An 18,910-nucleotide genomic window follows, 5' to 3' on the forward strand; every position below is an offset into this window, starting at 1 on the left:
CAAAATTAATTTTTCCCTTCCCTCCCTTCTCCCATCGCCTCTTTCGCTCAGCATCTGTTTGCCTCGGAGCACCGGGATGAGATCATCCGCAGCGCCATCGAGCATGCTGGGAACTTCATCGGCATCATGCTACGACTGAGGAAGGAGGCCCTGACCTTCGAGAACTTCGTGACGGACAGGTTGGGGAAGTACAGCTCGGACGAGAGCATCACGTCACTGGCCGAGTTCGTGGTGCAGAAGATCACCCCCCGACACCCGGTTAGAAAACTCTGCTTCTCCCTGTCCCCCTCTGTGGTGTGTGGTTCTCAAAGTGAGGTCCAGGGGCCCACCAGGACTCCATTGACAGATTGTTGAGGGGGTCCATTATAATGACTTACAGGATCTTCTCATTTTCATCATATTGGTGGAAATGAGCTTCCATAACTTTGTTTCTAATTTCAAAAAAGGTCTTAATTTCACATAATTTTTGCATTCACAAGATCTGAAAGTCATGACTCAAAAAGCCGAGGAACCAACCAGAAGCCCTGATAAATCTGTCTCTCTGTATATTGAAAATTAGCAAATTATGTGACAGAATCTTGTCCCATGGAAAATATCTTATGGTAATCAACTGGTTGTGATTATGTCTTTTTTGAAGTACTGCATATTTATTTATTTTTTTGCTTTTGTTCTGACTCATCTTTGTGCTGCCTTTCCTCAGGAGCCTGTGAAGCGTATACTGGCCTTGACGGAGACATGTCTCGTGGAGAGAGACCCAGCTTCATACAACATAGTCACCATCAAACCCTTCGGAGAGGTGAGCACTCAGAAACTGAAGCGACACCAAGTCATGAAAATTTCAGGCTGAAATGTTAACACTCTAGTCATTTTGTTCTCTCTGTGTTGCGCTCCTGTGAGGATAATTGCTAAATGAACTGCCTGTCTTTGTTTTCATTATGTATGAATTGCATCGCCGCACGCTAACAGCTTGGATGAAAGCACTCGAGTCAGTGTGATATGAGTAAACACTCCCTCTGTTTTTCCTCGCTCTTGTCTTCTGTCTCGTCTCCCTTCAGGTATTTGCTCTCATCTGTGATGTAGACAACCCTCAGGTGTTTACAGTCGAATTCATCAGAGGTCAGATCAGGAAGTTTTCCTCCACGGAAAGGTACAGATGTAACTCATTCGCTCTTCTTTATGGCCCTGTGGCTTTGTAAATGTTTGTGTTTTTGGCCTCTCACATTTGACATTTTTCAGTGCTGTTTACCATATTTACAAGATGAGTAATTTCCCCATGTGCATCAGTCTGCTGCACATCCTTAACTCTTTCCTGTGACCATGTGCCCGCTCGTGATGCGTTTAACGGTGTCTGTTTGTCTGTAGGGACTCGCTGTTAGCCAGCCTGCTCGATGGAGTCCGTGCATCAGGCAACAGGGATGTGTGCGTCAAGATGGCCCCCACGCAGCGAGGGCAAAGATGGGGCCTGCTGAGCATGCCCGTGGATGAGGAGGTGGAGAGTTTGCATCTCAAATTCCTGGCAGCACCTCCTAGTGAGTCCAAGCCCTTCATCTCCTGAGATTCATGAACTTGAATTGGATTTTTATACTATACATTTATGCTCCCCAGAGGTTGAAACCTGTTGATTTTAGTGTTTCTGTAACTTCTCATCCAGCACCACCATTAGATCAACATTCCAGTTTGTGTGAAATACTAATGACACTCCCTCCAGCCTCAGCTGTGCGTCTGTACTTGTAATTTGTGAAATAATAGCATGCTAACATGCTAAAATGAGACGGTAAACATAATACCTGCTAAACATCAGCATGGTAATTGTGAGCATGTTGGCATGCTAACATTAGCATTTACATCACAGCACCCACTTTGTGCCTCATGTATTACCATCGCACTCGAGTCACAGAGCTGAGCTAAGTTGTTGTAAGAAAAACCAATTAAGTTGTGTATTTGCTTCTTAATCCAGGTAGCTGGAAACAACATATGTAATTGTTCTGTTTGTGAAATGCAAACAACATATTAATGAGTTATTTTATCTGGAAATGTAGGATATTGGAAAGACTATATACCAATACAACTGATAATTAAACTTTTTGTTGTGGTTCATGTTGTACAAATTGAGCATTTTCAATCTGCACGCTTGGTAGCAGGTTAGAAATCTGTTTTTATTGTGCAACTTTCATCTAGATGCTAAGAGGAGTCAAATGTCTTTATGTGGTTTAGCTGTGTGACTGGGATAAAATGGAAGTACCTGAGGTTCAAACTGGGGCTCTGTTGTGCCTAAGTCCAGTGTCGCTGAGCCACTAATGTGGCTGTAGACTCATATATTCTTTTAATTGTTTCACCCCTCCTTCCTCTGCTCAGATGGAAACTTTGCAGATGCAGTGTTCAGATTCAACGCCAACATATCCTACAGTGGAGTGCTGCATGCAGTAACCCAAGATGTGAGTGTGTTCACGTCCTGTGTGATTTTCGTCCGTTCACTTGCCCGAGTAGGATTCACTCATTTCCCCGTCTTTATCTCTTCTTTCTCTTCAGGGTCTTTTCTCCGAGAACAAAGAGAAGCTCATCAACAACGCCATCCTGGCTCTTTTATCCCAGGAGGCCGAGCTGCCGGCTCTTAACTCGGAGCTGGAGAGCCATTTCCAGGCCATTCGACGCCTGGTGGCCTCCAAGGCTGGCTTCCAGGCTTTCACCCAGCTGCCTAAGTAAGAATGCAGCAGTTACCTCACTTCACCCTCCTGCTTTTATTTCTTTAGTTTAAAGCGTACCTTTCGTTGAGCTGCTGGTAACAGGCATGCTCTGTCATTCCAAGGTCTGGTCAAGGGTCTGGAGGCACAGATGCAACGTAAATATGAATCCATACATCTCAGTCTGCCCTTTTACCCCTTTCTCACCCTTCTTGTTCTTTTCCGGAGTCTTTTCTTAGCCGTCTGTCGATCGGCCTTCTCCCCTTTTATCTTTTTTCTGCTTTCATCTCAGGCTTTTAGACGGGCGCTTCAGAGGGGAGGTTATGTCACTCAGTCGGGCTGTCTGCCTGGATTTGTCTTGACCTTTCATTCTTGCCTTCTCATACTCTTTATTTTTGTCCCTATCCGCTTTGCTCATTCTATCCTTTATGTTTCTGTACATTAAGATGTTTAAGAACCTCGTAGTCTCTCCGGGTCACTGAGATGTATGAGAGGACCTGTATTTACTATTTATTTGTTCCTGTGAAGCAAATGAGCTGTAATTGGTTTTCCTGAAAGATTCATTGTGAGAGCAGCTTGGCGTTTCTCCTCACTCAAACACAAGACACCGATCACTATAAATAGATAAATGGTTTATTTTGGCTTTAAGGAAAGCCTCTTTCATATTGTTCCACTCTGCAGTTCAGTGGAAGATGTGACACGTTATGAGCAAAGGAAACAGCAAGCCACCTCTGAAGCAATGAATTCTTTGTGTATCCAACCCCAGACCTCTTTATATAATACAGTATTTCTTGTGGTTTTATATTCTGTTCTTATTTCCCTCAACGTTTTCAAGGCACGCTCGCTTCAGTGGTGTTGGTAAATCTGTGAATGCGTGTTTGTGTGTCCCAGATTCAGGGAAAAGTTGGGAGTAAAGACGGTAAAAGCTTTAAAACGGAACAACAACGGTGTGACACATGCTGCTGTAGACATGCTCTGTGCCCTTATGTGTGTAAGTATCTCCTCAATAACTTGACCTCAACCAAATCCATTCATAAATATTAGACATTTGACATAATAAACGCATCCGAGCTTGGATTCTGGAGAAAACTGGTATCTGTCTGTTTGGCTGTATCAGCGTCATTATGCCTTTTCTTTCATGTTTCTCTGCAGCCCATGCACGATGACTATGACCTGAGACAGGAGCAGCTGAACAAGGCCTCTCTGCTGTCCTCCAAGAAGTTCCTGGAAAACCTCCTCGAAAAATTCATCACTAATGTGGTACATGTCTTTTTATTGTCAGTAAGATGGTGGAAATCTGAGCTCAGGGGAATGAGGAGGTTGAGGTTTCATCACAGAAGCTGTTGTCGTATGGTGTCATAAACCTACAAGCATGATGTTTAACCATTTATGTATCCAAAATCTTAGGTGTCATTCATTTTTTTTTTCCAGGACCATGGAACAGGAGCTTTGGTCATCAGCTCCTTACTGGACTTCTTAACGTTTGCCCTCTGCGCCCCCTACAGTGAAACCACAGAGGGGCAGCAGTTTGACATGCTGCTTGAGATGGTTGCCTCCAATGGACGCACGTTGTTCAAACTCTTCCAGGTAGTCAACTTGACCTGTCCGCCCTAATCGTGGTAGAAATACGAATGATATAAATTCAGTGGATGCTTGTGTATTGAATAAGTCGTCCTTATCTGTAGCATCCGTCTATGGCGATAGTAAAGGGAGCAGGCCTGGTGATGAAGGCCATTATTGAGGTAAGCCTTTCAGTGAGTTTACAGTGTCAATAATTTCATGATCGTTAGTGCTTTATGATGATAACCAACCTGTTACTATTGAATTTAGGAGGGAGACAAGGAAATAGCCACCAAGATGCAGGAGCTGGCCTTGAGTGAAGGTGCTCTTCCAAGGCACCTACACACTTCTTTGTTCACCATCAGCGCTGACCAGCGAATGCTCACCAACAGGTCCAGTCTCAATAAGTCCACACTCTCACATGCAATCATTGATCTTATCCAGAAAAACACTCTTTGTATGTAGCAGAGGAAAAGCGTCAGTTAATAACTGGCTCAGCTGCTCATCTGAGAATTTTCTTTATCAGGCAGCTGAGTCGTCACCTCGTGGGCCTGTGGACAGCAGAGAACCCTGTTGCCATGAACCTCCTGAAGAGGATACTGGTAAGGCTACAAACGAGCTCCATTCAGACTCTTAAACAAATACTTGATTCCTGTCCAACATTCATGGCATAAGCTATTAGTTTAATGATACTGATACAGGCTAAGTACTCCAGGGTGGATGCCAGTGCCAGCAGCTGGCAGCTGAGGCACCATGTATTAAGTCTTGAACCATTTCACTGTGTCTTTTTCCCTCTTAGCCCACAGGCCTGCTGGCTTACCTGGACAGTCCTGACTCAGTCCCAGAGAAAGATGTGGACAGAATGCACATCCGTGACAACTTGAAAATCGCCACGGTATCTGGACAAACACATCACGTCAGCTCAGCAAGAAAGTATTCTTCTCTTTCTATTCATCTGTAATTGTTGTTTTATATTTGTTTCCCACAGGACCAGCTAAATCGAAACAAGGTGCCCGAGTGGCAGCGGATAGCAGGAAAAGCAGCCAAAGAGGTGGAGAAGTTCGCCAAGGAGAAGGCTGATCTCGTGTTGATGCACTGGAGAGATAAAATGGGCATAGCCCAGAAGGAGGTGAGGCTTTATCTTCCTCTACACGGGGACTGAGGGGTGGTTTTACCTGCTGTCTATCAGACAAGCTGCTGCTGCTGCTGACTCTCTGTGCTCAGGTGTCTCTTTCTGTTGCTCCTCCTGCTGATGCTGAGCCCTGCTGCAGAATCCAGGTCCAAACTCAGTAACGCACTTTCCAGCTGCTGCTGTTATTTTGCATGAAGAGCGCTGCCCGCTCTGATGCTGCCTGGCCTCGGGGAAGCCGTACATGTCAAGACGCAGCCATGTTTCATTTTTCTGTTTCTTGCATATTTGCTGTACCAACTGCTTCTGCACATTTTCTTTACTGTTTAACTTACATTTTTCTTTAGCTCTAACAGAAGTTTTCCATTGCAGGTGTGTCTGAATGTGACAAAGTTCGCTGTTCTTTTAAAGAATACGTCTGTTGGGATGTTAGGATGCCTCTGCTGGTCGTCTGTACTGTTTAATAAAACTGCTGCCTTGATGTTTCTACAAACCTGAAATCAAACCTGCTTTTACATTAATTATATTGTCAAATCTGAGTTCACCTGAAACTCACCGGGCTTCCCTCTCTACCCTTTCTGGCTGATCGCCTCCGTGTTTCAGTTGGCTTGCTTTCACTGAATATTCCCCAATCACATCCTTTCATGTTAGCGCCACATGCTCCACGTATATTTGTCGCTAGCAATTCAGTAGGTAGTAGCTGCTGACAAATCTGAAGCATTGAGTGACAGCTCTGTAGCATGAGGACATCTCATGACCTGTGATCCTTTTTGTTTCGACTCATCTGTTTGATCCGAGGAACAATAATCTCTCTGTGTTGTCTCTGCCCCACCCTCCCCTTGTCTTGTGTGGTTTCTCTGCTGTCAAACAATGCAGCAGGACAGAAATAACCTGGTAAGTAGGACTGACCAATGGGATCCATTCTGGTTTCTTTCCATGTTCTGTCTCTTCACCAAACCATTTTTCTTCAGTGTATTTTTTTTTTTTTTTTTTTTCATTCAGCCGGGCGATGGCCTGTTATCATCGCCAAGCGGTTTCCATGCATGTCTTCAAATAGATGCAAGGAACCAAATAAAAGACAATAAAATACTTTCTAGTGGAGAGTAAAAGCATAGATTTAAACACGTCTGTTCATGTCCTGCTGCCAGCAGAGGACATGTTCAAAGTACCTGTGGTGTTTTGTCATCCATAAATAATGACCACATTGAGTAATTACCATAAACAGAAGGACCTTTGCCAGGCAGCTTGTAAGGCCTCTGAAACACTGTTTTACACTGCAGCTCACACCAGTTTCCATTATGCAGGAAATTTGCTGCATTACTTTATGGAGCCAAAGACAGAAAAAATGTTAACCTAGCAAGTAGTAAGTTAAGAGCGCTGTGAGGTTACAAGGCTTGAGGTGGAACGTCATCTTTGCAGCCGAAATCAACAGATTTATGAGAACTTTCCTCCTAATTATGCAAAGAATTACAGAACAGACCTCGTGTTAGGATCCCATCTTGGTTCTTGTGTGTCATTACCTTCATTTCTGTGTCTGTGCGACGATGACATTGTTTGTGGGTGTTTTTATTTTTGTCTCACTGTTCTAATATCTGACTTTCTCCCTTCTGAAAACCGTTCTGTGTTGCATTGTCATGCACACTGGTTCTTTTAATTTCATTTCTGGTGTTCTGTTTGTGCGACGTGTTGCTCATGTTGTTGCCATTTCAACCTCCCAACTGTCTTTATGCCATAAGCTGAAAAAGGACCAAGTATTGAGTGCGGTGAATAATGACAAGCTGACTTTTGTTCGTTCTCAGAACCCAAACCAAAAGCCCGTCATCCTGAGGAAGAGACGGCAGAGAATAAAGATTGAAGTCAACTGGGAGCTTTTCTACTACAGGTCTTCTTGCTTTTTCCAACCTTCGATGCATATAACAAGCTCAAAACCACTTTTTATGCCCTTCATTCTCACCTGCTCCTCTCTTCTCTCAAGATTCCAGCTCGATCACGCTCGCTCCAACCTCATCTGGAACCTGAAGACGAGGGAGGAGCTGCGAGATGCTCTGGAGGGGGAGATGCGCGCCTTCAGCGTAGACCGCGAGCTTGGCAATGCCTCCGTCATCTCCTGGAACCACCAGGAGTTTGAGGTCAGTGCTCAGCGGCAGTGTGTGACACTCGGTACTGCCTGACCGGTAAACCGTGATGTATCTGTGAATCCCACTGAGAAATACAGCTGTTTCTAAAAAAATACGGTGTGCCTCTTTTCTTATTTGCAGGTGAAATATGAGTGCCTTTCAGATGAGATAAAGATCGGGGATTATTACTTGCGTCTGCTGCTTGAGGAGGATGAAAACGAAGAATCGAACGCCATCAAGAGATCGTAAGTCTGCAGTACAACGACCAACTGCACTGATTTTATCAGCGTGCGCTCAATCCTAAAAGATGACTCATGCTTCTTTCTCCCTCTCTTTGCTCTTAGATACGAGTTCTTCAACGAACTCTACCATCGCTTTCTGCTTACACCCAAAGTCACGATGAAGTGCCTGTGCCTGCAGGCGCTCGCTATAGTTTATGGGAAGTGCTCCGAGGAGATCGGCCCGTTCACGGACACAAAATACATTGTGGGCATGCTCGACCGGGTGAGTACCAAGTGTCACTGGAAGAACTTATATAGTTATAACGGTGATAGAAGTCTTTTTATGTCTGTTCATTAATCCTGAATTACTCTCCCGTGGTTACAGTGCACAGACAAACTGGAAAGAGACAGACTCATCCTCTTCCTCAATAAACTCATTCTCAACAAGGCAAGCTATTAAAATCAACAGTTCCCCTCAGAATTTCCTTTTCATTTAACCCACATTTCTATCTCTGTGTCTTGAGGAGTAATTTGTTTTTTGCTCTGCAGAAAAACGTGAAGGAGGTGATGGACTCCAACGGAGTACGCATCCTGGTGGATCTGCTCACCTTGGCCCATCTGCATACCAGCAGAGCTACTGTGCCCCTACAGGTGAGAACATACCTTTTGAGTGATATTACATGAAAAGAATGGCTGTGTTGTGATTCTCTGAGCCGTAGATCAGAGTTAATTAAACTGTGAGCCTTGAGTGAAATCTGAATCTGTCTGGAGTGTCACACAGAGGTCTTGTTCATTTCCACAGAGCAACGTGCTGGAGGCAGCACCGGACATGAAGAGGGAGAGTGAGAAAGAGTGGTACTTCGGTAACGCAGACAAGGAAAGAAGAGGACCTTTCAGTTTTGAGGAGGTAAGTGATCTTAGAATGTCCGGTTTTCATGGAGAAAAGGCCCATCATAAATCTGATAACATCTTGTTTGTACAGGCCCTGTTTTTTATGATCATCATGTCTTTATTATTTAGAGTAAATTGGCCAGTTAATGTAATTTGATGTCATGTAGAGGAAACCTCTTGAGTTACTGCAGTGTTTCTTCTTTCATTTTGGTCTCTTGATTTATTTTTCTGCTTCTCTTTTCACTTTCTTTTGCAGCAACCACCCCGACTCATCTTTGTGCTGTGTTTTTGCTTTTCTTTCTCCAGATGCAGGAGTTTTGGAGCACAGGCGTCCTGACAGCGAAGACCCGCTGCTGGGCTCAGGGGATGGACGGTTGGCGTCCCCTGCAGGCCATCCCGCAGCTAAAATGGTGCCTCCTGGCCACTGGACAGGCAGTGATGAATGAGTCCGACCTGGCTACACTAATACTTAACATGCTCATCACCATGTGCTCCTACTACCCCAGCAGGTGGGCGTAGCAGAGAATACCTCTGTGTCATTCCATTAAATAATGCAGTCTGTGTGATGATTTTTGTTTGAAACGTTAAACCAGCAGGCCATGACTGTAACACACTGATTTACTTTGTACTCAGGGACCAAGATAATGCCATTATACGTCCTTTACCGAAGATCAAGAGGTTGATCAGTGACAACGCCTGCCTCCCGCACATTGTTCAGGTAATCACACAGTCTGAATCAAACTTTTTGTCTATACAGTGTCGCCACATGCACTGGAGGAATTGCTGAAGTCAATAAAATGACATATTTGTCTTTGTCTACTCCAGCTGCTGTTGACCTTTGACCCCATCCTGGTGGAAAAGGTCGCAAACGTTCTGTACCTGGTGATGCAGGACAACCCTAATCTGCAGCGCCTCTATTTAACTGGAGTCTTCTTCTTCATCATGATGTACACGGGCTCCAACGTGCTTCCTGTCGCAAGGTGAAAACATGCGCATGAACATCTTAACATGCTAAGTTACTCCCACAGAGATCTGTGGATGAGGAGCAGTCAGTATGTTGATATTGACCTCTGAGGCTTTGTGCTTTCCTTAGGTTCCTGAAGTACACACATCTGAAACAAGCCTTCAAATCAGAGGAGGTAAAGTTGATTTTCCCTTGTAAATTATCAAAGATTGTGTCTTGTAAATCCTGTTAAACATAACATTTGTCTGTGCCTCCTCCACAGTCTAAAGGTCAGGACATAGTGCAGCGGAGCGTTCTGGGTCCGGTGCTGCCTGAGGCCATGGTGTGTTACCTGGAGAACTATGAGGCGGAGCGCATCTCAGAGATATTCCTTGGAGAATTTGACACACCTGAGGCCATTTGGAGCAGCGAGATGAGGTAGATATCAGTCTCTATCATGTCTAATTAGTGTGGTTTGTTGAATTTTTAACAGATTGTCTTTGAACTGTGTTTCAGGCGGATGATGATCGAGAAGATTGCAGCCCACGTAGCTGATTTCAGCCCCAGGCTGCAGAGCAACACGCGGGCCCTCTACCAGTACTGCCCTATCCCCGTCATCAGCTTCCCTCAGCTGGACAACGAGCTCTTCTGCAACATTTACTACCTCAGACATCTGTGTGACACCACCCGCTTCCCCAACTGGCCCATCCGAGATCCTGTATGTCACTTATTGTTTCTTTGTGCTTCCTCATCAATGTCCTGCTTGTATTTTTAAAGAAAGCTGTCTTTTAATACTGATCCACCATCATTATCCCAACAGGTGAAGCTGCTAAAAGACACTCTTGAAGCCTGGAAGAGGGAGGTGGAGAAAAAGCCTCCATCTATGTCTGTAGATGACGCATATGAAGTCCTCAACCTCCCCCAAGGACAAGGACAGTGAGTGGCATTTGTTATTTGTCTCATGTCCTGAATCGTCTTTATTGATTGGTAGCAATAAACATGGAGTAGGAGTGGGTGGGATGTGGGCGATAGCTGAAGAATAAATGTTGGATAATGTGGAGTTCGACAGCAGGACTCAAGAAATGTTGGTGTTTCTGTCTTCAGGCATGAGGAGAGTAAAATCAGGAAAGCTTACTTCAGACTGGCGCAGAAGTACCATCCCGACAAGAACCCCGAGGGCAGAGTACGTGTTTCGACCCTTACTGACATCATATGTATGTAAGAGTTTGCAAAGATTTATCCACAGATTTCATTTCAACTTTATCTTTCAGGACATGTTTGAGAAAGTCAACAAAGCCTACGAGTTCCTTTGCACAAAATCCGCAAGAATCCTGGACGGCCCCGACCCAGAAAACATCATCCTCATCCTCAAAACTCAGAGCATCCTGTTCAACCGACACAAACAAGGTGTGCACATGGCTCCTCTGTGCTTTTGGTGTTTTCTGGCACGAGTTCAGTCACATCTTACTAACCAGCTTTTAACCGCTGCTCCTCTGACCTCCTCATTGTCTATAAACAGAACTGGAACCTTACAAATACGCCGGTTACCCCATGCTGATCAAAACCATCACAATGGAAACAGAGGATGATCAGCTCTTCTCCAAGACCTCCCCTCTCCTCCCCGCTGCTGTTGAACTGGCCTTTCACACCGTCAACTGCTCGGCCCTGAACGCAGAGGAGCTGCGCCGCGACAACGGCATTGAGGTAAACACACCTTCACAAATCCACTAATTTTAACCAGTCACGTACATGTGAATGGGGAATAAATGATAAATTGTTGTATTTAATCAGGTGCTGTTGGAGGCTCTTTCTCGGTGTGTTGCTGTGTTAACTGCATCCAGCAAGCCCGATGACATGGCTGTACAGGTAAATTATCACCAAGCACTGAGTCTTTATTCACCTGTAGTCACCTTCTTCTCTACAGATAAGTAGTGAGTTCTTTCCTCTTTAATGTGCCACAGGTGTGCGGGCACATCTGTAAGTGCTACAGTGTCGCAGCCCAGTTTGAGGAATGCAGGGAAAAGATCATCGAACTGCCCAATATCATCAGGGACCTCTGTCACATCTTGTTCTATGGAAAGGTGAGAATCTAAAGCCTACTGTTGTGTTTTCTGTCTGTAATTACAGAGATTACAGATTTTAGAGCCTGCAGTTTCAGGAAAAGAAGATTTCCTGTTTTGCTTTACTGAAGAGAATAAAAATGCTCCATCCTGCATTTGGACAAAATGCAGATTAAACAGTCATCTTGCTTGTTTGTTGTCTCATCATCTGCTAGTTATTTAGCAGTATTCAGATGCTACATGTAGCACCTTTAGCTTTAAACTTGTCAGCCTCCTGAAGTATTTACAAAGATGCATTTCTCTCAGCCTTCATTCATGTTCTCTCTCTTGCCTCCACTCAGGGTCTACCAAAAACCGCCGCCCTGGCAGTCCAGTGCGTGAGCTCCTTCGCTGTGGATTTCTTCCTACAAACCCATCTGTACCACGCTGGTGTGCTGTGGCACCTGCTGGTCCACCTCTTCAACTACGACTACACCCTGGAGGAGAGCGGCGTTCAGACTAGCCAGGAGACAAACCAACAGGAAGTGGCAAACAGCCTGGCCAAGCTCAGCCTGGTAGCCCTCAGCCGTCTGGGGGGCTACGCACAGACACCGCACAGCCCGGACGGGAACAACCCTGTTTCAGAGACCAATGGCATCGAGGGAACCCCTCCAGAGAACCCCACCATCCGCAAGAGCTTAGCAGCCATGCTGACACCGTACATCTCAAGGAAGCTGGCGACAGGATCTCCTGCTGAGGTACGTTGCACAGGTGGATTCAAATCATTGACAAACATAAACCCCAACGGCAAACTGAACGTGCCGCTTGTGCATTTAGGTGCTGAAGCTGCTGAATAGTAACTCGGAGAACCCGTACTTGATCTGGAACAATGGAACACGAGCCGAGCTGCTGGAGTTCCTGGAGGGTCAGCAGGAAGGAAACATCAAGAGGGTAGGCATGACATTTTTTTCCCTCCAAACTTTATGTGTTAAATATGTTTTTCAAGCTTCAGTTCAGGTATAAGATGGATTTAAAACACAAGTGATACACATGAAACATAGAAATAGTTGTTTGATTGTTTATATAAGCTAATGCCATATGGTGATATTAGCTTGTACCGTAGATATTATTGATAAGCTGTGTCAGAGTTACTCATGCGTCCTCTCTATGGTCTCTTTGTAGGGAGAGAATGACAAAAGCTTCGGTGCAGAATTTATTTTTAGTGACCACAGCAAAGAGCTCATAGTTGGAGAGATCTTTGTCCGAGTCTACAACGAGCAACCAACCTTTCCTCTTGAGGTGAGTAGAAGATCAAGATTACAAGAAGATTGCAACAAGTGTTACGGCCACATTCAGTCAACTTTTTTATTGTTTGACCTTTTGCATCAGTCCTCTGTCTTTATATGGAATAAAGCACGAACTACATTTGATCATTGACTAAAACCCCACTGTCGTCCCACATGTAATAGTCCATTTGGTTTATTGTCAGCATTAAATCGACTTTAAACCTGTTGTGATGCTATAATATGTTTTACCGTCTCTGGTTTTAGTACCCTAAAGCATTTGCAGCCAGTCTGCTGGACTACGTAGGCTCCCAGGCCCAGTACCTCCACACATTACTGGCCATGAGTCAGAGTAACAAGGTGGAGTCCCAACAGCACGCTGAGAGGCTCCGTTTCGCTGAGATGGCGTTAGAGGCTCTCCGCAATGTCATCAAGAACAACCCTGGTGAGATGCGACACTTGCTCCAGCTCGGCTGACCTGACGTTGAGGTGTTTCTTCTCTGCTAAGCAGCTCTCTGTGTATAATTTCAGGTTCGGAGTCAGAGTGCATCGGCCATTTCAAACTGCTCTTCTCGTTGTTGCGGGTTCACGGAGCTGGCAGAGTACAGCAGCTGGTGTTGGAGGTAGAGATTCTTGGTCCTGATCTAGTCACTGTGATTGAAATATGTCCTTCCCTGCATTTTAGTCACGCTGGTTTCCTCTGCAGGTTGTGAACACAGTCACGTCAAACCAAGAATGCGTTAGCAACATTGCCGAGTCGCTGGTGTTGCCCAACCTCCTGCTGCTGCTCCACTCGCTCCCCTCCAGTAAGAACAAAACAAAGCAGAAGTCACTGGTTCACCATTTGTGCTCTTGGCTGCCTTCTCTGTATTTACTGTGTTGTAATTTTGGACTGTCATGTTTTTTGTGTCATTCAGGCAGGCAAATGGTGCTGGAAACTTTGCATGCTCTGACTTCTAACACAAAGATAGTCAAAGAGGCTATGGCCAAAGGTCAGTGCAATTCTACGTTTTGTTTTTTTCTGAAGGCTGCTCCATATTTATGAGGATTCTGAGCGCACGGATGCTCACGCTGATCTCTTTGTTCCCCAGGTGCTCTGATCTACTTGCTCGACCTTTTCTGTAACTGCACGCATCCCCAGGTTCGCACGCAGACTGCAGAGCTCTTCTCCAAGATGACCTCAGACAAGCTGGTCGGGCCAAAGGTCAGTCTGGACAGACAGAGAACGGAATGACTGCTGTCTTTGTTGGTTATCGTGCATCATACAACCCGGATTCCAAAAACGTTGGGACGCTCTGTAAAATCTAAATAAATTCAATATTCCTTTATTAGTCCCGTGAGGGGAAATTCCAGAGAAAACAGAGTACTGTCATTGCAAACAGTTTTAAAAAGTGTACTTGAGCCCATGTAGTAATATCCTTTATCCAATCATCCATCCATCCTACCACTGAGCCTTTCCACAATGCCCCTTTCATACCCAATCATGATACTCTCACCTGTTACCAATGAACCTGTTTACCTGTGGAATGATCCAAACAGGTGTTTTTGGAGCATTCCACATCTTTCCCAGTCTTTAGTTGCTTCTGTCCAATCAATGAATCTGATGAGGTCAAACATTGAATATTTTGTCTCTGTAGACAATAACTAATCATCACATTCTGTTTCACTGAGCGAGTTTTGCACCGCATCCCGACTCTTTTGCAGTCTCACATTCATAATCATGCTCATGGTTTCTTCTCTGCCAGGTGCGTCTAACGCTGATGCGTTTCCTCCCTGGTGTGTTCATGGACGCCATGCGAGACAACGCCGAGGCAGCAGTGCACATTTTTGAGGGAACGCACGAGAACCCTGAACTCATCTGGAATGACAACTCAAGGGAGAGAGTGTCCACCACAGTGCGGGAGATGATGCTCGAGTATGACAAGAGCCCAGTTCAATACTCTAGTTACTGATTGATTAGTCAAGTGTGAAATATTCTATCCTTACTTTCTAATATGATCGTTACTCTCTTAAATTTTTCCAGGCACTTTAAACAACAGAAGGATAATCCTGATGTGAACTGGAAAGTAAGTGCAGTAATACCTAACTCAGTGTAAGACAGTAACATGTTTTGAACGATTCAATGTGAGTAACTTCTTGCTTTGTGTGCTCAGATTCCAGAGGACTTCACGGTGGCCTGTGGAGCAGGACAGGGCGAGCTAGAAGTTGGCGGCGTCTTCCTGCGAATCTTCATTGCTCAGCCAGGCTGGGTGCTGCGCAAGCCTCGAGAGTTCCTGGTGTCCCTCCTGGAGACCATGACGGAGCTGCTGGAGAAAAACAACCCCAACGTGAGCAGCCGTACCGAGAAACACAAACGCACACAAACTGTTGTCTTACACCAGCCATTTTCACCTCTTCCTGACATCTCTGGTCTCCTGTAGGGTGAGGCCCTGGAGACGGTTACCACTGCAGCGGTATGTCTGTTCAGCACACAGAGCCAGCTGGCCGACCAGGTTCCTCCTCTGGGTCACCTGCCTCGCATCCTGGCAGCGCTCAACCACAAGAACAACGCCGTGCCCAAGAGCTCCATCCGCCTCCTCCACGTGCTATCAGACAATGAGGTGAGGAGCTGGATGTTTATACAGTGTATAGTTGACTCTGCTGGCTCGATTTTGACTGTTTCACACTTTAAAATAAGACCCCAGGCTGCATACTGAGTTTGTCTCGTCTCTGCACCACAACATATTAGCTGAAACTGTCTTGTTTCGTGCAGCTGTGTGTACGCTCCATGGCTTCTCTGGAGACCATCGGTCCCCTCATGACGGGGATGAAAAGTCGACCCGACATGGCCGGATTGGCTTGTGAAGCTCTTAACCGCATGTTCCAGAAGGAGCAGACTGAACTAGTGGCCCAGGTAAACACCAGGCAACTTTATTGCTTGTTTTTATTTATGTTTGATGACCATGTCAAATGAATGATTATTTTGTTAATGAACTGAACAGGCTCTGCGAGTGGAGCTGGTCCCGTACCTCCTGAAGCTCCTGGAAGGAATCGGACTGGAGACGCTAGACAACCCTTCAGCTACAAAGGCCCAGATAGTGAAAGCTCTCAAGTCCATGACTCGCAGTCTGCAGTTTGGAGAACAGGTATGATCAGAGTACATGACAGCAGGATTATCAGCTAAAACCATTAGATGATTTTTGTTTGCTAATTAAATAATTGTTGAAAATGACATCATACTGGTTATTTTTCTTACTCCAAACTCTTAACCAATTTACAGGTGAATGAGATTCTAGCGAGGTCCTCAGTGTGGAGTGCCTTCAAAGACCAGAAACATGATCTGTTCATCTCAGAGTCTCAGACCGCAGGTTACCTGACAGGTAAAGTGTTTCTATGAACTTAACCTGCTGTGACATTTTCTAACCAATCAAAGCTGTTAAAAGATTTTTCTGTGAGTGTGTCAAAGGTAAGTCTTCACGGAGCTGTTGTTGAATCTTAATGCTTTGCTTTACCCTAAAATCCACCTTGTGGCTGACTCCTCACTTGTGCTTAAACCCAGCGACCCTTTCTCTCTCCACGTCCTGTAACTTCCTGGCTCTGCCCTTCCCTTCCTCTTTGTCCTCCTCATTTCCTCCTCAGGGGTATCCACTCCTTCTCTCCTGGCCGCCAGCAGCCCACTGCGAGGTGGGCTCTAGACTCCTAAAATGGGCCCTCACAGCCCTCCTCTCGCTTGCTCTGATTCAGGTAGACTTTGACCTGACGTTTGACCTTGCCTCTTTACCTCCATCTTTGACCTACACTTGATTTTCCATTCCCACCCCTACGTCTTCGCAGTCCTGAAAATAATGTCATGACATCTTCATCCTCATCTCACACAAACAGTGAAACAGGACAGATCGCGATCCAAAAAATACTTCAAAGTAGCTTCATTAGTACCAAAAACAGATTGTATAAACAGTGTCTGAAAAGAGAAGCCAATGCTGAAGTGCCTTAAACTTGCATTCTTTGGCGGCTGTGGCTCAGGAGGTGGAGCGGTCGTCCACCAATCAGGAGGTCGGTGGTTCGATCCCTGGCCTCAGCAGTCCACATGCCAAAGTATCCTTGGGCAAGATACTGAACTCCAAAACTGCCCTTGGCGTGTGAATTCATATGTACGCTGCTTTGGATGAAAACGTCTGCCGAATGACAGATTTATTAGTAATTGTAATTGTTTCTAATGGCCAGCAGGGGGCGACTCCTCTCTGGCTGCAAAAAACAAGTCTGATTTTATGGAAGCTTCCGAGAAAATGACCCTACTTCTCGCTGGATTCAGTAACCGGTTCAATAATGAGTTTATGGTCTCAGTCCACCGTGGGTTTACACTTGGTAGGAGATTGTATAGACAGAAAAATAGAAATGCTGCATTGGAGCAGACATTTCCCTTTACACACCCTCTATGACATTATTTCATGTTCAGCCACCTCTCCAACCTCACCCATCCTTTAACATTTGTTAAAATCACAACTGATCACACCTCCATACACACAGTCGTCTGTTAGTTTAGTAAGTTACTGTAGCTCACCACAAGTGCAGGTGGGCCGTATTGAATCTGCATCTTCCCTTCACCTGCAGGTCCAGGAGTAGCAGGTTACCTTACAGCAGGAACTGGCACCACGGTAATGTGCAGCGTCCCACCCCCCGTGGACAACGACATCGGAGACCAAGGCTGACGGACACACACACACACAAACACACACGTCACGCTCAGGCACCCAGACTGCCCTGCAGCTTCACGGCCTCAGCTCAGAGGGGGACCGTTCAGCTCCCGGACGAGGGGGATGGAGAGAGAGAAAGGCCGAGCCGTCGTCGACCTTCACCAAAATCTCTGCAGCACCTCCTCCAGCATCACTCTCCTCTCCCATTTCAGACGGCACTCAAGTCTTCATAAACACTTTGAAATTGTTTTAACGGATGACCACATTTGTTTTGTTTCTGTGCTACTTTTCTTGTTTCTTCCGATGACACAGAAGAGTTTACTTTTTGTATGAATATATTTTTTACTCTAGATTTTGTTTTTTCATGAGAAAGACATTGGAAGACTGAGGCTTAACATAGGTTAACTGTCTCTTCTCTATTATCTCATTCCTCTTCGTCACATCCTGATTGGCTACACTTACCCTAAACCCTGAACAGAGGGTACTCGGCCTCGTTTGTGACACATTTGTGCACAGGACCTATCTTCCTCTTGCATAAACATGGCATTTACTAGTCGACATAATGGATTCTCATAAGGAAAAGGAAAACAATGTTAAAAGAGGAAATCAGAAAAAATACTGTATGATTTCTCTGCCCTGATTCTCCACTGAACCCTCAGACTGATGCCGACCTCTCGTCTGGTGCGTTCAGGTCCACTTCGATCCACTCTTTAGAAGCTGACACAGATCTGCTCTCCACACGTCCAGCCTCTTATTCCTCTGATCTTAATTCATACTTCATTCTGCTCTCTCTTTGAAGGCTACCTTTTCTGCCTCACGTTTTTTTAAAAGTAATTCTCCTTCCCCCAGAATGCAAAAAGCACTAGAATATTTATAAGTGAATAATAACCACCGGAAATGAGCTTCTGCTGAGACATGACGAATGACGTTGACTCTGATTATGAATCTATGTGAAAGACTAGTGCAATTTGTGAAATGTTCAATGTAATATTGCGTATATAAACTTTCTATATTGAATGTACATTAAAAAAATAAATCAGTCGCACTTGTACATAAAATTTTAAGAATAAAAGGGAACCCACAGTGTTGTTCTTTTGCATTTACATTCTTGCTTGTGGAAGTAACAGATTTCAACAGAATGAGTTCTTGTTTGCTCCTGTTTGAGAAGCACGACAAACATTAAATAGGCTGATTCTGGTGCTTTTTAGAGTATATATTTTGATTTTACCACATTAAAGCCAAGAAGATGCTTAAATAAATCCACAAGTTTCCCTACCCACATTTTATTCCTGATCGTGTGGATGGGGCCTTGAGACAATTTTCATGGTGCGAAAATAAAATTATAATTTGTTAATGAATAATAAACAGTTTTA

At 45.0% G+C, this 18,910-nt stretch overlaps 1 protein-coding gene across 6 annotated transcripts in view; it reads left to right on the forward strand.

The window, feature by feature from the left end:
- dnajc13 (DnaJ heat shock protein family (Hsp40) member C13) overlaps positions 1-18,620 on the forward strand; it is a 28,470-nt gene extending 9,850 nt beyond the window's left edge. For 2 of the 6 annotated variants that reach the window (XM_076761311.1, XM_076761306.1), the window contains exons 7-57: positions 52-258; positions 701-796; positions 1,056-1,147; positions 1,363-1,529; positions 2,356-2,435; positions 2,530-2,699; positions 2,807-2,839; positions 3,573-3,672; positions 3,834-3,941; positions 4,113-4,268; positions 4,367-4,423; positions 4,512-4,633; positions 4,768-4,843; positions 5,041-5,136; positions 5,230-5,370; positions 6,247-6,264; positions 7,170-7,252; positions 7,346-7,499; positions 7,629-7,732; positions 7,832-7,991; positions 8,094-8,156; positions 8,258-8,359; positions 8,511-8,615; positions 8,906-9,108; positions 9,233-9,317; positions 9,425-9,579; positions 9,693-9,738; positions 9,826-9,980; positions 10,059-10,260; positions 10,363-10,478; positions 10,647-10,725; positions 10,814-10,949; positions 11,062-11,246; positions 11,334-11,408; positions 11,504-11,623; positions 11,944-12,339; positions 12,419-12,532; positions 12,764-12,880; positions 13,132-13,309; positions 13,396-13,487; positions 13,571-13,670; positions 13,782-13,856; positions 13,956-14,068; positions 14,610-14,779; positions 14,888-14,930; positions 15,018-15,191; positions 15,285-15,464; positions 15,617-15,757; positions 15,846-15,989; positions 16,124-16,223; positions 17,455-18,620. In XM_076761311.1, the coding sequence (XP_076617426.1) occupies positions 52-258; positions 701-796; positions 1,056-1,147; positions 1,363-1,529; positions 2,356-2,435; positions 2,530-2,699; positions 2,807-2,839; positions 3,573-3,672; positions 3,834-3,941; positions 4,113-4,268; positions 4,367-4,423; positions 4,512-4,633; positions 4,768-4,843; positions 5,041-5,136; positions 5,230-5,370; positions 6,247-6,264; positions 7,170-7,252; positions 7,346-7,499; positions 7,629-7,732; positions 7,832-7,991; positions 8,094-8,156; positions 8,258-8,359; positions 8,511-8,615; positions 8,906-9,108; positions 9,233-9,317; positions 9,425-9,579; positions 9,693-9,738; positions 9,826-9,980; positions 10,059-10,260; positions 10,363-10,478; positions 10,647-10,725; positions 10,814-10,949; positions 11,062-11,246; positions 11,334-11,408; positions 11,504-11,623; positions 11,944-12,339; positions 12,419-12,532; positions 12,764-12,880; positions 13,132-13,309; positions 13,396-13,487; positions 13,571-13,670; positions 13,782-13,856; positions 13,956-14,068; positions 14,610-14,779; positions 14,888-14,930; positions 15,018-15,191; positions 15,285-15,464; positions 15,617-15,757; positions 15,846-15,989; positions 16,124-16,223; positions 17,455-17,552 (6,282 nt within the window). In that variant the 3' untranslated portion in view covers positions 17,553-18,620. Of the gene's footprint in view, positions 1-51; positions 259-700; positions 797-1,055; positions 1,148-1,362; positions 1,530-2,355; positions 2,436-2,529; positions 2,700-2,806; positions 2,840-3,572; positions 3,673-3,833; positions 3,942-4,112; positions 4,269-4,366; positions 4,424-4,511; positions 4,634-4,767; positions 4,844-5,040; positions 5,137-5,229; positions 5,371-6,246; positions 6,265-7,169; positions 7,253-7,345; positions 7,500-7,628; positions 7,733-7,831; positions 7,992-8,093; positions 8,157-8,257; positions 8,360-8,510; positions 8,616-8,905; positions 9,109-9,232; positions 9,318-9,424; positions 9,580-9,692; positions 9,739-9,825; positions 9,981-10,058; positions 10,261-10,362; positions 10,479-10,646; positions 10,726-10,813; positions 10,950-11,061; positions 11,247-11,333; positions 11,409-11,503; positions 11,624-11,943; positions 12,340-12,418; positions 12,533-12,763; positions 12,881-13,131; positions 13,310-13,395; positions 13,488-13,570; positions 13,671-13,781; positions 13,857-13,955; positions 14,069-14,609; positions 14,780-14,887; positions 14,931-15,017; positions 15,192-15,284; positions 15,465-15,616; positions 15,758-15,845; positions 15,990-16,123; positions 16,224-16,482; positions 16,588-17,454 lie in introns of all 6 variants that reach the window. The other 4 variants (XM_076761310.1, XM_076761307.1, XM_076761308.1 and 1 more) reach the window with 4 other exon arrangements.
- Positions 18,621-18,910: the final 290 nt, after the last annotated feature.

Source organism: Chaetodon auriga, chromosome 21 (assembly GCF_051107435.1).
Source record: "Chaetodon auriga isolate fChaAug3 chromosome 21, fChaAug3.hap1, whole genome shotgun sequence".
Classification (NCBI taxonomy): Eukaryota; Metazoa; Chordata; class Actinopteri; order Chaetodontiformes; family Chaetodontidae; genus Chaetodon; species Chaetodon auriga.